General features: G+C 39.1%; 2 protein-coding genes across 3 annotated transcripts in view; one reads left to right on the plus strand and one right to left on the minus strand.

Annotated features, from left to right (window-relative positions):
• Positions 1–1,511, plus strand: part of Hmt-1 (ABC transporter ATP-binding protein/permease Hmt-1) — a 71,107-nt gene extending 69,596 nt beyond the window's left edge. Inside the window, exon 17 of the mRNA XM_045744197.2 lies at positions 632–1,511. Coding sequence (XP_045600153.2) covers positions 632–794 — 163 coding nt within the window. The 3' untranslated portion in view covers positions 795–1,511. The remainder of the gene's footprint in view (positions 1–631) is intronic.
• Positions 1,512–8,971: 7,460 nt separating this feature from the next.
• mdy (diacylglycerol O-acyltransferase) overlaps positions 8,972–19,220 on the minus strand; it is a 42,197-nt gene continuing 31,948 nt past the window's right edge. For both annotated transcript variants that reach the window (XM_045744198.2, XM_069335045.1), the window contains exons 6-13: positions 17,895–18,003; positions 17,640–17,789; positions 13,719–13,878; positions 12,649–12,757; positions 12,248–12,292; positions 11,718–11,896; positions 9,830–9,980; positions 8,972–9,506 (exon numbers count right to left, since the gene is read on the minus strand). In XM_045744198.2, the coding sequence (XP_045600154.2) occupies positions 9,342–9,506; positions 9,830–9,980; positions 11,718–11,896; positions 12,248–12,292; positions 12,649–12,757; positions 13,719–13,878; positions 17,640–17,789; positions 17,895–18,003 (1,068 nt within the window). In that variant the 3' untranslated portion in view covers positions 8,972–9,341. The remainder of the gene's footprint in view (positions 9,507–9,829; positions 9,981–11,717; positions 11,897–12,247; positions 12,293–12,648; positions 12,758–13,718; positions 13,879–17,639; positions 17,790–17,894; positions 18,004–19,220) is intronic.

Genomic DNA, 19,220 nt, shown 5'->3' on the forward strand with positions numbered 1-19,220 from the left:
GTCACAATAACGGGGCTAAATTATGATAACCAGACCACACACTAAAAGGTGAAGGGACAATGACGTTTCGGTCCATCCTGGACCATTCTCAAGTCGATTAATCACAATTGACTTGAGAATGATCCAGGACGGACCGAAACGTCGTCGTCCCTTCACCTTCTAGTGTGTGATCTTGTCATCATACCAGTTTGCTCATTTTTGTTTGGGGAGTTCTAGCCACTTGTTCGGCTTTTGGTAGCAATATTTTCACCAAAAGGTTCTGGCCGTGGTCCCCAGTAGGCCCAAAGAACTCCATACACATGACTGATGGCAAAGTCTGACGTTAACATATCAGCCAGGATAGCTCCGGGGAGCCTCCAGGTCTTATCCAGAAAATGACGTTTCATTACATTCAACGCTGGTTTTATATACAGTATTGCAAAAATAATTAAATTTGGTGCAGTTTGGAATGTGTTACAATCATATTATATAATAACTACAAATTTGCAATGTACTGTATTCATATTTCTTCATATAGGCCAACAAGAGAGATTTTTCAGAATCTAATTACTACTAGTATTCAACTGGCATAATAGGTTGCTAATTGAAATGCTTTGTCAGAATTCCAATTGTTTCTAAATATTTTTTTCAGGCATGATGAGCTTATAGGATTAGATGGAATGTACAGCAATATGTGGCGACAGCAACTGGAGGCCAACAACAACAGTGATGATGACAATAGGGACAGCCTGGTTGATAATGAACAGCCTCTAGACCAACAAAAGTCACAACAAGGGGATGTTTCTAAACTTTAATGTATAAATATTATGAGCCATAATGTTAAGGTTAAACATTTTAGTGTATATATGAATAAATATGGCTAAAGCTAGCCACTTACTTAATTTATAATTAAGATAAGGATAAAAGATAGATTCATGTATGACAAAGTGACAAGTTAGCCCCAGTTAATATAACTGAAATAAAAGTAAACTGCCCTCTGTTCTTTTATTTTATTTTGTTCATTTTTGTCAATCAGTTATTTTGTTTTACCATCACATTATTGATCACATTATAGAACTTCTCTTATTATTCAAAAGATCTTGATGAATTATATATTCCTTTATATATACTTTCCACCACTGAAGTATAGAAATATTTTTGTACAAGTGCTGTACATTTAATTTATTTTCCTAATGACATGAGGACAAATACAGAAAACCATATTTCTGTAAAGTCTTTAGAAGGTGAAAGTATTGACAGTCTATAATAAATGCTTGCTCTATAGATGTATGCACATGTCAACTGCATTTAAATGTGAAGATGAGGAATACAGTGATAAATTACTGGGTATTTTGTAGTTTGTTCTTAAATTCAAAATTTGCCAATAATTTTCTGTTATAGAGCAATATATATATATATTTGTGTAGTGTTAATGTTACTGTATATTGTCTTTAATGACATCTCCATAGATCTCTTATATGAAGTGTTTCATTCTATATCAATCTTTGTAAGAAATTAAAAATCCCATTTTAGATTATTATTTAATGTACTCACCTAGTTGTGCTTGTGAGGGTTGAGCTCTGGCTCTTTAGTACATTGCCAGTTAAGCCAATGCCCATTGCCTTGCAAAATGGTACTGAATGACTTTTGTAAATATTAACCCTCGGCATGCAGTTATTGAAATACTATATAACCATGCCTGCCTATGTTGAATTTTTTTTTAAAGTAAAAAAAAAAACTTTTTTTGGTAATTTAAGCAATTGAAAAAACATTGGTATGTGTTGCTGTTGGCAACACACTTTGACGCTGGTTGCTGAGGCTGTCAGCCAGCAAGCGCCTGAAATGCTGAAACTAATCCAGCTTGGATTTGAGACTCCCCAAGGTTGTGAGGCGGCCACTCATGCAGCACGAGCATACATCAGTATATTTGATCAAAAGGCTCTGATCAAACTGGACTTTAAAAATGCTTTTAACATGGTCAGAAGAGGTCCGGTGCTCTGTGCTGTACATTTTCATTTCTGGCCTCTCCACCCATAAATTCTATCTTGCTACAGTGATGAATCAGAATTGCTCTTTGGCAAACACTAAATCAGATCAAGTGAAGGTGTCCAGCAAGATGATCCTCTAGCTCTTCTTTTTTGCTTAGTCTTAAAAGAAATCACCGAAAGCTTGTCTAGCGAATTCAGTACAGTATCTGGTTTTTGGATGATGGCACTATAGCTAGCCCCCCTCTTGGAATACTTCAGAAAAATAACAGAGCATGTAGTAAACCCGGGTTTCTTCCTAAACCCCTTCAAGTGTGAGTAGTCTTCTCAAACCCAGACATCATAGCTAGACAAAGATCTGTCTTGCCTGGAGTCCATGTCATTAGGCCTGCGAATTGCACACTCCATGGATTTTTCCTTGGGTCTAACACCATTGACAAGATCCTCGCTAAGAAAATCACGGACCTAAAGTTGAAGGGAAGACAGAATAGGTAACATTGATGGTCATGATGCATTTATCTCCTCACTAGATGCCTATCCCTTCAAAGTATTCAGAGAAACCACATTTGAAAAATTAGAGAATGCTGAACCAGTAGTGGATGAACCACTTCATCCACTATTTTGATAAAAAATGAGAGGAAGAAATAATTTTTTAATTTATCAATAGCTCACTTCACTTTTATTTAATCTAATTGTTTTTCCCCTATGAGATAAACCTTTATGCTCACTGTCTGGCAGTCAGGAGACCTGTCTCCCTTTGGGGTGGGGGGGGGGGGGGGTGGTTTGCTACCTGGGTGGCTGATCCAACCACCTTCCCTTCTCACTCATCTTGCTCTGAGGAAGGCTGAAAACGTGTTTAGCATTCTCTAATTTTTCAATGTAGTTTTCCACATACTTGGATCAGTTTTTTGTGATCATTGTTGCATACATGGATACCACATGCCAATTCCTTCTCTTCTCATTCTATGCAGCTCTTTAACCTTTTGTTTCTAATTTTTGCTCTGCTTTGGAGAAATTTCATTCCCTAAAACTTTGTCTTAATTTTCTTAGAAAAGGCAATCATGAATCGAGAGCAGGTTTTTTCATTTGTCAAGGTAAACTCCATTGCATTCACGTAGAGCTATTAATATCCATATTAACATGTGTGTAAACCATCGACAATAATAATTTAAATCAACATATGATAACCGCATTACTCAGTGAATCAACGTATGATGATAATTACACTAAGGGTTAATAAATAAATGGAAGGTGTGTTCATCATTTAATTTATATTTATACGATCAAAATAGTTTTCTCTGATGGACAGATTTTACAAACAAATATTTCTTGATATTTATCAGTTACTTGTCCAGTACTGAACTTTAAAGCTGCTGTTGAATTAATACAAACATATAAATTTAAATTCCACTGACCACCAAATTTCTAAATAGTGTATCCTCTTTGTTTTATTATCTATTTTAAACTCTGCATCTGCCAGTTTTTTCTTGTAAACACCCAATTTTGTATTAACTTTCCCAAAATAAGATCACTTTACTTGTCTAAATACGACATCACTTAATGCTCCCCAAGACTAGGTTATTGAATGTCCTCTTGGATCATGATAGTTAGGGCTTGATGACATTCTGTACCAGTACAGCAGGTGTCTGTTCAAATGTCCCTTCCAAGTTTTACTGGTGTTACAGAGGCATGAGAAAAAATTCAGTCCAGACTACAGAATGTTTACTCATAACCAATCTGATTTTTAAAAGAATCCATGCTATCATCAGGATAATTTTTGTTTTTGTATTTTACATTGTAACCTATCATTTCCAAAGGAGACTCATAAAATAATTGTCCTTTGTAGAGGGGTCTTGAGAATATTATAGCACAGCTGAAGAGTTAAGGGTGAGGCCCTCGGACTAAGGCAGAAACATGAAACACGTTTACTGTCCTATCCAGAGATCAGGTGGATTTTAATGGCAAATGGATAATTAGTTATCCATTACTTAGCAAAGTTGCAAAACTTTGTACATTCTCATGTTTCCTATTATATACTTCACAGGTTGCAGCTTCCATGCTAGTACTGCATTCTCTATTAATGGTTGCATTGTGAATATGGACTTCAGCCTCCTTTTTTGGATTTTTAAAGGTGGGTCTTATATTTTCCAACTTGCTACATGCTTTCAACAGCATCTTTTTTTTTCCTATGCGGAAAAAAAGTATCCTGTGCGTAAAAAAAAGTGAACAGTATCCTGTTCACCTGAGCATCTGGTGTTACTGTTTTTATTATATGTACTAAAGTATTTTTTTTACACATTGTTTCTTGTAGTTGCCTAATATTAAGTTTATCAGTCTTCTTGTAGCACATTACAGTTCTCAGTTTTTGCTCTCATTAACTTCACATCACCTATAACCAGAGACATGTACAAGCTCGCTCGCTCACTCTGGTGAATTCGTTACATAAATTAGATTGTCTTAGGCTGGAGAGGAGTGGAAAGTGGGATTTCCCTGGGCCGTCTCTAACATATCCCCCCTCCCCAACTGTGATGCTTTGTTTCCTGTCCATTAAGTAATTCCTTACCCAGTTCACTCCCCCATTCCTGTGTATCTTTTTAGTGAGAAACTATGTGAAAGGCTTACAGGCAGTTGACCCATCCTTATTTCTTACCTTATTTTGGTGGCCCTGTCACAGAATTAAAGTTTGTTAAGCATAATTTTACCTGAAGTAGTGTGGTTCCTTCGTTACAAGATTTACTCTTTCAACTTTTTTACAGATTAACTTTTCCAGTATTTTTCATGGAGTGGATGTTAGTGATACTGGTCTATAGTTCAGTACTTCCTGTCTGTCCACTTCTTTGAATATTGGAACTACATTTATCTTTTCCCGATTTCTAAAAGCTCTCCTGTCTGTTGCATTAAAACCTTAATGGATAATAGTACCAACTTTTTCATTAGTTGTGATCGCTACTGCCTGTTACCTTGCGGAGTCCCTGCAAACATCCTTGCTCTCGCTTATGCCAAAGCTTTGACCCTTACCCCTCATGTGGGCCTTTTCCTTTCATCACCTTACTTTTTCCATACAGATGTCTCACTTGCAAGTTTCCTCTCAGTTTTCTCGGCAATCTCTCTCATATTCCATTTTTGTCCCCATGGAGGGTGTCACTTGCAAAGTTTAGCAAGAACTAGACCCACATTGTAAATGTTACCCCTCCTAATGTTACAAAATGCCTTTTCTTTTAACACTTTTCTTCACACTTGTGCTCCATTGCTCTCTTCACAGATGGGTCTAAGTCTGCCAAAAGTGTACTGTAGGCAACTTGAGACAAGCATCTACATGGCAGAACATTTTACAGTCTTGCATGCACTTTGTCAATTGCTTTCCCAACGTCAACATTCCTTTGTCATTGTGGATGATTCTTGCCGTGCCCTCATGGCCCTCTAGTCCTTAAACCCTATGCATCCTGTGGTAGTGTAAATTCAAAGGTGGCCGTTTCTTGTCTAGCAGATTTAAGACTGTCGAGTTTTGCTGGGTTCCCAGCTAGTTGGCATTTCCTCAAATGAACAGGTGGACACTGCTGCTAAGGTGCTTTTTTACACTAGTCCTATTTCTCAAAAAAAAGGCAACTTTTCAGATTTCTACCCAGTTATTAACTCCTCAATCCAAGACCACTGGCAGGGTTGTTGGTCTGCCATTACAACTTACCCGAGGGCCGCCTGACTAGGACAGGAAACCGGTGGCTTGTCACAGGTCCCGACCTCTATAACAACATTACATTACAATGTTATAATTTGGTAGTTGTGGCATGGGTTGCTATTCCCCACATGCAAGGTCTTGCATTTGTCAATATTAAAAAGTATTTGCCAGTCTGACTATTTGTAGAGTTAATGTAGATCTCCTTGTTAGGATTTAATATTTCCCACTTTACCATAAATCTTTATTATCTGCAAATTTCATGTGGTTTTGTAATACTGTATTCTCATCCATGTCATTGATGTATATGACAAGGGTTTGCCCCAAAATGGACCCCTTCCCCCCTGACAGCATCCAAGGTAGAATCAAGGGCTACTGGAATTTCCATATTGAAGGAGTTGGCTGAACTCGCTAATACAAGAGATGCATGTACACAGCCGGAAGTGTAAAGTTGGGGATGAACAGAAGTTGTCTTACCCACTGGGGAGGGAGAGTTGCCAGGTTCATGTTTCTGGCACGTGTGTGTGCCAGTAGCAATCTACTGCAAGACAGTCTCTGGCATAGAGGGAGAACGAGAGTGGACAACATTAAGACTGCTGGAAGGATGGATGGATATTTGCCAGTTGGTGTTGCCTTGGGGAACACCCTCTGCTTCAGACTGTAGTTGTGTGTTAGGAGCTAGTGGAGGCGTTAGGGTTTAAAGCTTTGAAATGGTTGTGGATCTGAGGAAAGGAAGAAAAGTGTGATGTAATGCACAGAGCACAAATCATGTCTTAAAGACCCAAGATGGACCTGGCATCTTGTCTCGGGGAATTATATACGATCACTGTTTTAAGTCAAGTATATCTTTCAGTTATAGTACTGTACATTCATGCACATATTGCAGGATGGACATAGTCGTTGCAACTTTTTGGGGAGATGAGCAATATTCTATTATGTTAGTTTTGGCAACAAACACAGTACAGATAATAAATACGCCATTAAATATGTTTGGACGAATATAGTGCAGTGTATAGTAGTTTGACTACAAAGCATGACGAGGAATATCTTGACAGCATGGCGACCAATCGAGTACTACAGTGTATGCCGACTAATTTTGATGGCATTGGAGAAGATCTGCAGTATAACTAGTGCTTTTGTGTCACAACCACTGGTGGAATTAAACTGATGGTGTTTCTGATTGCCTTGGATCGGTCCTCTCCTTACCTATTCCCAGGCCTCAGCCACTCTAAACCAGCCGATAGGAAAGCTTGCATGACCTCGTCATAGTAATTCAGGAGAGAATCTATTACAGAGGTCATTAATGGTTGGTGCACATGTTTGTCACAATTGATTAATGGGGAGCCAATTGCTTGTAACAGAACTCTCAAGAACTTGGAGCCACTATATTACTTTTAGTACAGTTTCTACAAGAGCAATCCATCTTATGGTCTCTACACAAAAGGCAAAGGTTCATCTTGCTAGTGAACTTCAAGGAAAAAAGTCCAAATTTCCAATGTGTGTTGCAGAGCTATGAAAAGGAGATTTATTCCTAAACAGAGCATCTGACACTGGTAAGAATTATGGAAGACTGAAGGAACCTACCATCAAAAAATCTTAATTACTTTAAGGAGCCGACGACAATGACCATGAGGGGGTCGAATAAACATCTGGAAGATAAAATAACTTCGGCCTTTGAGGATATATTTAATATCCACATGGTACGCTTTGGACGTCCAGTCCCAACAAGGTGTTGAAGAATGACTGCCAATGCAGACTTAACTGGGTCCTGAACAGGGGTCTCACCAATGCTGGAGGAAGTAACTAGGCAGGCTGCAACTGTACATGTGTCAGTCTGGGTGTGGTTAAAAGTAACACTTGTTACTTTACAGAGTTGCCTAGGTGTTTACGGATGGTGAAATCGGGTCCCGTGTGCTAGTGATAAAGATCAAAGTACTTGGGCCATGTAGTGGGGGCCAAACAAATTTTGGAAGTGTCAGTAGGAATTTGTTTTGAGTGCAGGTATGGTGCCATGGTCCCCTCTTAAAAGCACTTTTTACAATGAAAGCCTAAGCCACTCCAGGTAATGAGGTGCCCTCTGGGGCCAAACCACTGGGGGGCTTGGGGCTCAACCCTGATAAATGGGAGGGGAATGGAGAGGGTCAGTTGGGGTAGTCAAAGGTGAAGTGTGGTCTGGGCTCAATGCAGATGGAGTTACAGAGCCCGATCTTCCATCACCATCCGGCCCTGCTACAAGCCTGTGTATTGAGGAGCTTGTTCATTTGCCATACATCACTTTTCATAAGTTTGGGCCCCGAGAGCCAAGGAATACCACCTACCAGGGCACCAAGGGAGGTCGAGTACTAGCCAGTGCAGCAAGTGGTGCCTACCTCCAGTTTATCAGGGTAGTCTTACTGCATCATGCATTTCCCTACACTGGAAAAAGACCTCTTTGCACCAGTGTAGAGAGGGGCAAGAGAGGAGACAGACAACCCCCACTGGCCTCTGGGAGGTGAACACGAGCCCTCTCGCCAGACAAAGCAAAGCTCTCGAGTTTTATGAGCACTATAGTTTTTGTATAGGTATTAAGGGATTTTTACTAGTCTGACTTTTGAAGTGCTATAATGGCCTTTAAAAAAAAGTACTGTAATGAAATCAGAATTAAAGTTCATTAAAGTATAATAATACTATTGTACAACCTTGCTCCACTGGCTGTGGATGCAAGTGTCGCATTGTTCATCACTGACCATTTTCTCCATGTCAATTTATGTATTCCCATTGTTGCTCTGTCTCACTGATATAAATGCTTAAGTTAACCAAATTCCTTAATTATCAAAAGAAGGCACCAAGCCAGGAAGGCTACGTAGCACCATCAAATGTGCAGGATAATCATAAGGCGCTAAATATCACCAAGGATGTCAATACGAGAACAGAAAAGCATAAGGCGAACAATATCAAAAGTATCTGATTCACTGAGAATTCTATCAAGGAACAAGTGACTGCGAGGGATGGTCAGGAAGCTATTAAAAAAAAAAAAAAAAAAAAAAAGCAAATCTCGTTCCTGTTTCCTATGCTTTCTCGCAAATATTCCAACTGACTTTGCATATAAAATTTCATGTATCTCATCGTGTTCCAGTAAATGCATTTCAACATTTTCACATACAAGGCCCATTTATCAAAATAATAAAAGATAAAGGAGTGAACCTGGATATTTGGATGGAAGGGTAGCTTCATCTGTGACTACAGTTAATCAAGATTTCCACAGACTAATTGGTTAGTAATGAAACATCTATAAAACACTGAAATCAAAAGGATAGCAAGGTATTCAGTTTTATATAGTTTGTAAAGTGCAATATTCAAAATTTGGCTATTAATTTATTTCAAGAATAAATTAATTCAAATGTTACAAACACATTCCAAACTGTCCACAGGAATACTTTTTAACTACTCTTAATCCTAAATGAGGTATACTGTATCCATACATAAAATATATTTATTCATATGAAGACAGCCACAAGAATTACAACAAATGGTGCAAGAAAATACCAAAACAAATAAGGCAAAATTACTTAAAGTATACCATTGAAAATTTAAATGTTGCATTGATACAAGCAAATATAAACTTCAAAATATAAAGTATATGTCATGATAAAATTCTTAAATGTTATGCACCAAATTACAAAAGGCCCATAAAAATATTAAAAATATTTTATATAAAAGTACTCTCACAAGCCTAACATATTTGGATCAAGAGTTTTGACCATGTAATCATGATAATAAACCATTATTCCTAGTGGCTGACCGAGGATGAGCGAGGCCCAAACAATCATGTTCCCCCAACGTGGACCAAGTTTTGACTCTACTATAGTGGAAATGTATACCAGCGGTACCTGAATGGAGAAGTATCAAGTTATTGGAGCATATTTGAAAAACATTTTATGGAGGTTTCTAGTGGATTAAATTAATATTAATGTTTCAATGTTGTGGTTTGATATTTAAATGGAACCAACTAGCAATGTAGGAAAAAAAAAGTGCAGTTAAATACAACACCATAATTTTTCTCACTGTAAAAGCATTAATGAATGTGAATGTTAATTATCAAATTTGTTCAAAATGCTATTATCTAGTCTTAATGCCTCTAACAATGCAATTATAAGTTGCCTATGAAAAGTGGTTAGAATTGTGAAAAATATTATGGAAGCAAAAATCTTACCTGAACCATCATACCGAGAAACACCCCTATTTTGTACATGTGAAGTGGAATGGACACCAAGTATTCATGAAGGGCAGCTGATAAGATGAATACAGCAAATGATGCAGAAGTCTTACTGTACTTGTTTTTCATCATTGGAACAAACACATGCCTGAAATTTGATATAAAATTTATTCCATTGGCAGCAGGTCCACTTGTTTTTACAGTCTATATAGTATTTAGAGGGGGTTCTGTGCAAAAATATAAATATTTTAAATATTTAAATTACAATGGCTCCAAGTGTGAATTTCACCAAATGTCTAAATTCACAATGGATTTTAATGGTTTGCTTCATAATAAAATATTATAATAAGGTGTATTATAGAGCTCTTTTTTTTAAATTGTAACCAAGACCCAGAAAGTAAGAATACATTATAGAGTACACATTACATAAGTTTGAGCTTCCCTCAGTCCTTTCCCAGCACCTTAATTGTCCTCAAATCATTTCCAAATGCCATATATTTGTTCAGACTCGGCACTTTCATATAATCGTCTTGCCCCTCTAATTAAATGATCTTTAAAAAATTACAGCACTAGAGAAAAAAAAATATTTCCTATAATAAGGTAATAATGGTCTCAAACAGTATACTAATAGGTTTTCGCGAGCCATGGAAACTGTTGATGGAAGTTTATGCCTGAAACACTGCATTAGCATCCTCAGGCATTATATATTTGCTCCATCTAGAAACCCAGCATTCTTTGTAACTCATTTTGTACTTTTGCACTTTTCCCTAAATAAACATCAAGTTGGCAATGTAGTGAAGTAGTGTTGTAGTCGAGATGAAGCCAGGCAGAGGGCTCGGATGCTGGGTGAAAGTGTAGAGCATGGCCTGGCATATAGATCGGGGGCCTGACAGTGAGTGGATAGCACTCGGGATTCATAGTCCTGAGGTTCCAAGTTCAATCCCCCTGTGGAGGCAGAAACAAATGGGCAATTTCTTTCACCCAGCAGTAAATAGGTACCTGGGAGTTGGACAACTGCTACAGGCCGCTTCCTGGGAGTGTGTAACAAAAAGGAGGCCTGGTTGAGAATCAGACAACAGTGATGCTAAGCCCCAAAATCATCTCAAGATAAGATGGCGCTCTGAATGTGGGCGGAGTCAAAGAGCTCGTGTGCGGGATGAGAGCGCGGAAGCTCGATGCAGCCGGAGTCTGGCTGTCTGCTCTGTGTTGAGGTTGAAGCGTCTTGTGAGGGTAGGAACTAGACACATCAAGTGTTACATTGTTGTTTGTTAATGTTGAAGAGGTGTGGTATCTCAAGCATCTGTACTGAATCACTTAAGAGACTTATGATGACTTGCTGATTGATAAAGATTAAGCCACCCAAGAGGTGGCATGGACATGAATAGCCCGTAAGATGACTTGCTGTCAATGGGTTATATTAATACAGCCTTCACCTCATCTGATCACCTAGCAGGTTGGGAAGTAGTATCAATTATAATTGTACACTTGGGAATTTTAATTAGGAATGTGACAATTCTATGTAACCTAAGTGAACAGACCCATCTCATTATCTGCACATAAGCTAATGAGAGTTTGGAGCAAGTATATTATACGTGGTATAATGTCTAATACAGTACCAGATATTAAATGTCTTGTGTATAGTTTATTATGCTACCAGAATTGTAGGTACAGCCTCAGATGCAGATCTACTGTTCATTCTTGTGTTCTTTAATCCAATCTTACTTTTTCAAGTGTCCTATATGGGGAGGGGATGGAGGCACTGACTACCATTATGATTTGTTTGCTTTCCCCCCAACCCTCCCCAAGCTGCACTTTTTTTGTCCTTTATCAGTCATCTTTTAGTATTCAGCCTATACAGTACTTTAAGCTCCATCAAGGTACATACCTTACACACCATTTATGTACCGGGAGATTCCAAAGTCTCCAAAATGTTCCAACATCTTTTGCATTCCACCAATCTTGATAAAAATCACGATCAGCAAAGTAAAGCAGCTCGGCAAGCGTGTTCAGGAACGAGTGGAAGCAGAGATAAAACCAGCTCAACCACAAGATATGGTTAGGTATCTGGAAAAATATTTAAACCAGTCAATACGATTCAGGGTAAACATTTACAACACAAAAATCGATGCCAATTTGAAGTTACAGTACAACTAGTTTTTACAAATTTTCTTTATATATTCTGTACATTGGTTTGCATTTGAGAAAAAGATTCCATAGATCTTAAGCTGACATTATTAATACTTAATGCTTATTATGCTTTCCATACCAAGTAGGAAATTGGGATACCTTCTGGCATTTGAATGTAATCCAAATATCTAGTTCATAACATTAATGATTAACTGGTGTGATAAATATTTATCTTGTTCAGCATTTTAACAAGTAATAGTAAGCGAAGTACAGTGCAAGTTAACTTACCGCTAACTTCAAAAGACGTTCAGTACACCTCACATAATCTAGGTCCTAAAATAAAAAAATAAATTACTTTTTCTCAATCAAATTACTAGCTAACAAATGGAAACAAATACTGGTGAGATTCTTGCATTATAAGCATCTCCAATTTATCCATTCCAACCATACTATTAGAACTTTAAATTCCCTGCACAGTATTTTGCCCTCATTTGCAGCTTTTTATTTCATCTTAAAAGCCAATTATACAAATTATTGTACATGTAACTTAATCCTGTATCATTTGCAGTGACTTTAAGGATAATCAAAAGTTTGTGAACACAATTTCACACCACTGTTGAATGTGGTGGTCATGAAAGGGAAACCACTGCTCTTGTAATTACAGGTACAGTATTACCAAACAGACTTACAGAAAAAGCTTGGAAAGAGTTCTTAACACTGGGAATAATCCATTGTTGAAACATCGCTAACAAAATATTTGTGATCACTATCACTTCCAGCATTCGCCGCAGCAGGAATCTGCAAAGAAACAGTTTACCATGAACAAAATGAACCCACTTCTGGATTAAAATGGAAAATTTACATTTACTGGTATTATCTGTTAAATGGATGAGAATCCGAGTAATCTTTCCCTATACTGTATTTCTCTCCCTTCAAGTAGATGCTTATCCCAATTCAATTAAAATTGGATGAATTGGATAATGAATACTTTTACAAATTATTGGTAAGATACAACTTAAAATTTAAAATGATGTATGCAGAAAAAACTTAGTTTTAAAATAAAAACAACCTTAATTTAAGGTTGTAGGATTCAATAAACAAATCCATAAGGGCCGTGACGAGGATTCGAACCGACGTCCAAGAGCATCCCAAACGCTGCCTTAATCAATTGACATTTTGTTCTGTTGTTCATTTGATACATCACACAATTGTGATTCGTGTGTGTATTTTAGGATTCAACACAAGCCATTTTAATTAGCTAACATATATTCTTACTGTATTGAATTTAATGTCAAATTTGACATTTAATCAGCGTGATTTTTGTACATTTATAATTTTATCAAGTGTCAAAGGTGCTACAGGACTTAAAAGATCGGATATTAAAATTAAAAGCACTGGAGTTGCACAAAATCGATCACATTTTCAGATTAGGAACAAACCAGAAAGGACATTGCCATCTGAACTAAATGAAAAGGCTTGCCCTTAGAGAATTAGCTACTGCAAGGCTGATTAGATGAAAGTATTGTCTAACAACTGACTGCTCAAGTTAAACTAGAAAATGTAAATTATGACATGCTGTAGACAGTTGGCACAATAAGCTTATGCTTAACTAGTAGCAAATACTGAATTGGACACAAAGACCTAGTGATAGTCATCAGTTGTATATGCAAGGATCCGAATTGAGAGTTTGAAAGTCCAAAATGGTGTGATTTTTGTATTTTATGAAGTACAGCACAGTACTGTAGTTATTTATACCCACCGTATTCTAATTCTCTGACTTCGAGGGAAGTTGAGTTCATAACAGAGGGTTGGTGCAGCTAAGAAATAATATAAATCGCCTAATGTGAGATTATCAGGATACTGTTTCAAGTTGAGAGTAGTGGTGGCATCATCACTATCTTCCTCCTTGATTTCACCAGCTGAAAGAAAAGGATACTCTTTTTAGTTACAAAATTGACATTACAGTAAGGTAAGGATTGCAGGATATTGTTTCCCATAATTACAGAAGACGTGTGAAACTTTTCCAAACCTGAAATTACAAACGTCTCTGTACTGCCTAGGGAATCTAATCCGGGACCTTTGGCTACGCTGACCACCGTACCACACAAGTAAATGTAAAAGTTGTGATGGTACGACTGAAAGGGTGTGACAATGGGGAAGTGGACGACGGGCCAGGTCAGGGGGAGGAGGAAGTTGTCCGCCGCGGCTCGACGGGCAATGGTTTTGAGGTAGCCCCGCCATGTTTTTTTTTTTTTTTGGGGGGGGGGGGGGTTGAGTAATGGAGAGGTGCAGGTAAGCCAGCAAGTAAGAAAAGTGGAACAGTGAGTTACGAAAATATGCAGACTGTCAACCTTTAACACTGTCTGAAAGCTAAGCTAAATTTGAACTATTATCAGAGCTGCAAGTGTGTTTAAAGTTTATGTACTTCAACACGCATGGGTGGCATATATGAATAATGAGTAGCATTCTCTCACACACACACCCACACACACACCCACACCCACACCCACACCCACACCCACACCCACACCCACACCCACACACACACACACACACACACACACACACACACACACACACACACACACACACACCAAGAACAAGAGGTTGTAGATTTAAACTAACGAAACAAAGCTGCCGGAGAAATATACGAAAAATCACTTTTGTAAACAGTGGTAGACGAGTGGCACAAGTTAGGTGAGGTGGTGGTGGAGGCCAAAACCGTCAGTAATTTCAAAGCGTTATATGACAGTGTACTTTGAAGACAAGACGCCACGAGCGTAGCTCATCTTGTAATTACATTTGGGCAATTACACACACTTTCTGAAGCTTTCTAACTTCAGAATTGCTTTTAAATACATGGATGGCGATATACTAAAGAAATTGTTCACGACTTTTGTTAGGCCAAAGCTAGGAATATGCAGCGGTTGTGTGGTGCCCATATCTTAAGTAGCACATCAACAAACTGGGAAAAGGTGCAAAGACACGCTACTAAGTGGCTCCCAGAACTGAAGGGCAAGAGCTACGAGGAGAGGTTAGAGGCATTAAATATGTCAAAACTAGAAGACAAGAAAAAGAGGTAATATGATCACTACATACAAAATAGTAACAGGAATTGATAAAATCGATAAGGAAGATTTCCAGAGACCTGGAACTTTAAGAACAAGAGGTCATAGATTTAAACTAGCTAAACACAGATGCCGAAGAAATAAGAAAATTCACTTTCGCAAACAGAGTGGTAGACGGTTGGAACAAGTTAGGCGAGGTGGTGGTGGAGGCCAAGACCGTCAGTAGTTTCAAAGTGTTATATGACAGTGCTGGGAAGACGGGACACCACGAGCGTAGCTCTCATTCTGTAACTACACTTAGGTAATTACACACGATGCGCGTGTACATTTTGTGGGTTGGGTGCTGGTAGATAATTCCTCTTTAAATTGTGTTTTGCGAGGCTTTTATCCATTGATTACATCGAGGCGACAGGCAAAGCTGGTTGGAGGGGGGGGGGAGGTATGTGTGCAACCGAGGCCGCTGGTGGGTGGGGGGAGGGGGGCCTATGCTGGGGAAGGGGACGCTTGCAAAGATAGAAACTCAAATTTCCAGGTAGATTGACCATTGCCTTTGTAATGCCCCTCAACTGGCCTGAGTGCTAAACTACCCAACCTGATTTCAGTAGGTGAGGTAGAGTTCACGACGTTGAAGGTGGGTAAACAACCCGTTCTCTTTATAGCAAGTCGCATAACCCGTTTTCTGTCCGTGGGTCCTGATTGGTTAGGAAAGGGCACTTTAATATGACAGTTTCTTCATGTTGGGAACGCTCGAGAGAACGGGCTGCTAAATCCATGGCAACTACAATTTTGTACTTTTTAGGTACTTTTAACATGACGCCGCCACCCTGTCTAATTCTGGACAACTTATAGAGACCCATATTTTTTACAACTTTCTGACCCAGCTTTGTATTCTCTCAGCCTCCCCTCTTCTTAAGATAGTTAAGGCCTTGCTGGTGAACCTCTATAGTGCCCTTACGGGCTCACCATAGCCCGTGCTACATAAAAATTTTAGTTCTGAGTAGCCAAATCTAAAACATGATAGTGCCTTCTGAAATACTTCAGTGCTACCGCTCTCATGGCGTGTAAGGGGGTGCAAAAATTAACCACTACTGGTGGCGACAAAAAACAAATGAAGCCTCTGCAAAAGTCATCTTCCTATTTTTTTTTCGAAATCATTGTTAGAACTGTTCTGTTTAACAAAATATAGTTTGATAAAAACAAAATGCCAAACAAATCTACGGTTTCCGATAGCCGTAATTCACTACCAAACTCTGGCGCCGGACGAGTCTTTACTTTTGATACCTCTTAACCTATATTAGTAAATAAGCATCTGCGAGCTCGTTAACTGTTGTAGGGTTCCATCTTGGGGAAAGTAAAACTGCCAAAGATTAATACTACAATCTAAATGTAAACATGACAAGAGCTAATCTCGAGACAACGGAAATACCGAAACTGGAAGATATTAATTCAAACCACTTTCAAACTTTCAATGTAATTCACACGCTCAACAAATTACAATGTAGGACAACAGTTTATAGATATACAAGAATACTTACTAAGGGACGTCAAGGTCAACAAAATGTAAATTCCCTCTCGCATTGGACTGTTAATGTGATCACCTCCGCCGAGGTCTGATCACCACCTCTTGTGCCTTGTGTAATCGTTTTGTGCTACCGCTCACAGGAGGAGTATGGGGTGCACAAACTAGCCGCCCCAGCAGTAAAAAAAAAAAAAAAAAAAAAAATTATGCTTTTGCCCCTTTCCCCCCCCCCCCCCCCCCCCCCCACATTCCCATCTCTAGAGTAATTTATCCATGAAATCTCATTACCCAGAAACCGTAATGCAATGTTTAAACAGCAACGGTAAAGTGGGGGGGGGGGGGTCCGTTGACAACCCGTCACATTTCTGTCCTTGTCCAGGTCACTAAATACGGACTTTGAAGCTACGAATCACACAATTAGCAATCAAACCAGCAATACGAGATGTTCCAGAGCATGGAGGAAGAGTGGGGGATGTGAGCAATTAGGGCATTAGACCGAGATATGGGGCGGGGGGCCTCCTTCCCCGCCTTGTTCATGGGGGGGGGGGGGGAGTCAACGTGCCGGACCCCCTCCCCCCGGTACACACATACACGTACCCATTTATTTTACTTTATAGTCTACTTTATAGCTTCTTTACTTCATGGTTCGTTACTGTTAACTTACTAGTTTACTTTTATAGTTTGCTTGTGCCTTTAAGCATGTAATTATTTACTCTAAGTATACTGGTCACCTACTTCATCTTTATGTTCATTAAAGTCTTGCTTATTAGCTTCGTGAGTGCTAGTTAATGCTTACTTTAATTTACAGCAAACATTTTCCTGACCGCTGTTTCGCGCGACTCCTGAAAAATGTACCGAAAAAACTAGATATACCATATTTATTTTTTTTTATGAGAAGTTGAATGTGAAATTAAGAGACTCGCGGGTAGACTGATGTAAATAGCATGTCCCACGTGTCAAGAGCGACATTACAGTGTTGTATTTATTAATAAAATGCAGCACCCTCCTACCACACAATTTAAGAAAAGTGTACCACTTGTGTGCCATGTCTGCACGTTCATATCTACCGTGGAGACAATTACTTCATACTTACCGTCTTGTGCTTTTCTGAAGGAGAAGCTCCTGCGCCTCGCCAGTTTCTTCCTCCAGGACCTCTCTGAGCGGCACCAGTGGTTCACTTGCGCGTACGACCACAGTTTCAAGAACAATATTGTGTAGATCACACAAATGACTGTTCGACCCACTGCAGGAATATATGCAAGATATTATACAACATTATACAACAAAAACTCAAAACAAAATTAAACAATTGTCAAAAATTACCGAAACTAGCAAGAAATGTACTTACAGAGGCTAAACATGTGGGTCCAGATACCAAGGATGACTACTGGTATGAGGAGAAGAATTCCCAAATGCGCTCCATGTACATATATTTCATTATTACCCCGGATTTTGTCCTGGAATGAATGTAGAACATTCGTTATCACTATTTTCAGTATATCTGATCCTTCATCACTGATCTACTCCACTATAGCTCGCTCATGACAATGCCGCCTCGAGACTAAATATTGTCTGGTGTTAACTACTTAGTAAATTCTTCCTCTGTCATCCATCACCACATCTAAGCCATTCTAATGCGTGTCTCGTCTTCTCCGGCTATAATGTATCTGCCGCCTCCAGAATTACCAGCATACAACCAGATAATAGAATAATGGAAGGCAAGACAACAAAACTACACTAGAGGTCAAAGCATGTGTAGAAGATTAAGCATAACTTACGGTTATATTAGGAGGGATTAGACAAAACGCAAGAACCATTACTAGAACCTAAGCCAAGATAAAATTGTGTGATAACAAGGTGTACACCTTGTGTACACAAACCATTTTCTCCCATTTGAGTTGGTGTAGTTAAAGATTAAGGGTGCCGGGGGGGACACTGGACAAGTGAAAGGACTCGCTGCCTCCAGTTTACCAAGCTTACCGATTGGCGTTTGTCAGTTAATCACCTATTCAAAAAGGTCCCAAGGACCAAGGGCAAGTGTAGTAATTATATAAGGGTAATATAGTTGCTATACAATTCTCAAGTTCTATTGCAGACACCTAAATGTTCCTATTAATTCCAACACTTATTCCTAAGAATTCCACATTCCAAGAGGCTCTCCAATAATACCATGTGAACTAATAAGTAATACATGTTCCCAAGATTTCCAGTAATCACTTTGGACAGCAGAAGTAACCAGCAAGATGGTCACCTTGGCAAGTCAGGTGCAGCGGGCATTATAAACAGTCATGAATGTAGAATCGGCAACACAGGCACCACCCCTGTGCCAGGTAAGTCCACTACGGGCTCACCATAGCCCGTGCTACTTTGAACTTGTTCCGAGTAGCTGAATCTATAACAACGTAGAATCGGCACGATTCACATCACAACCCAGGTGAAGACTGAGTTGCGACAAAGACGCACAGACCGAAACATTTATGGTACCTGCACCATGTTGCACAGAGTCAAGGTTCGCCTCCTCTCCGGCTGAGATCTTAGAAAAGGTCTCAACCATCGGAAATGTCTCACCGGCTGACATCCTGGAGACCAGAGAAGGTGTTCGCCTTCTCCTCTCCAGCGACAACGACTTGCAGAAGCTATTCGCCGCCGCCACCACCCCCCCCCCCCCCCGACC

Source organism: Procambarus clarkii, chromosome 32 (assembly GCF_040958095.1).
Source record: "Procambarus clarkii isolate CNS0578487 chromosome 32, FALCON_Pclarkii_2.0, whole genome shotgun sequence".
Taxonomy (NCBI): Eukaryota; Metazoa; Arthropoda; class Malacostraca; order Decapoda; family Cambaridae; genus Procambarus; species Procambarus clarkii.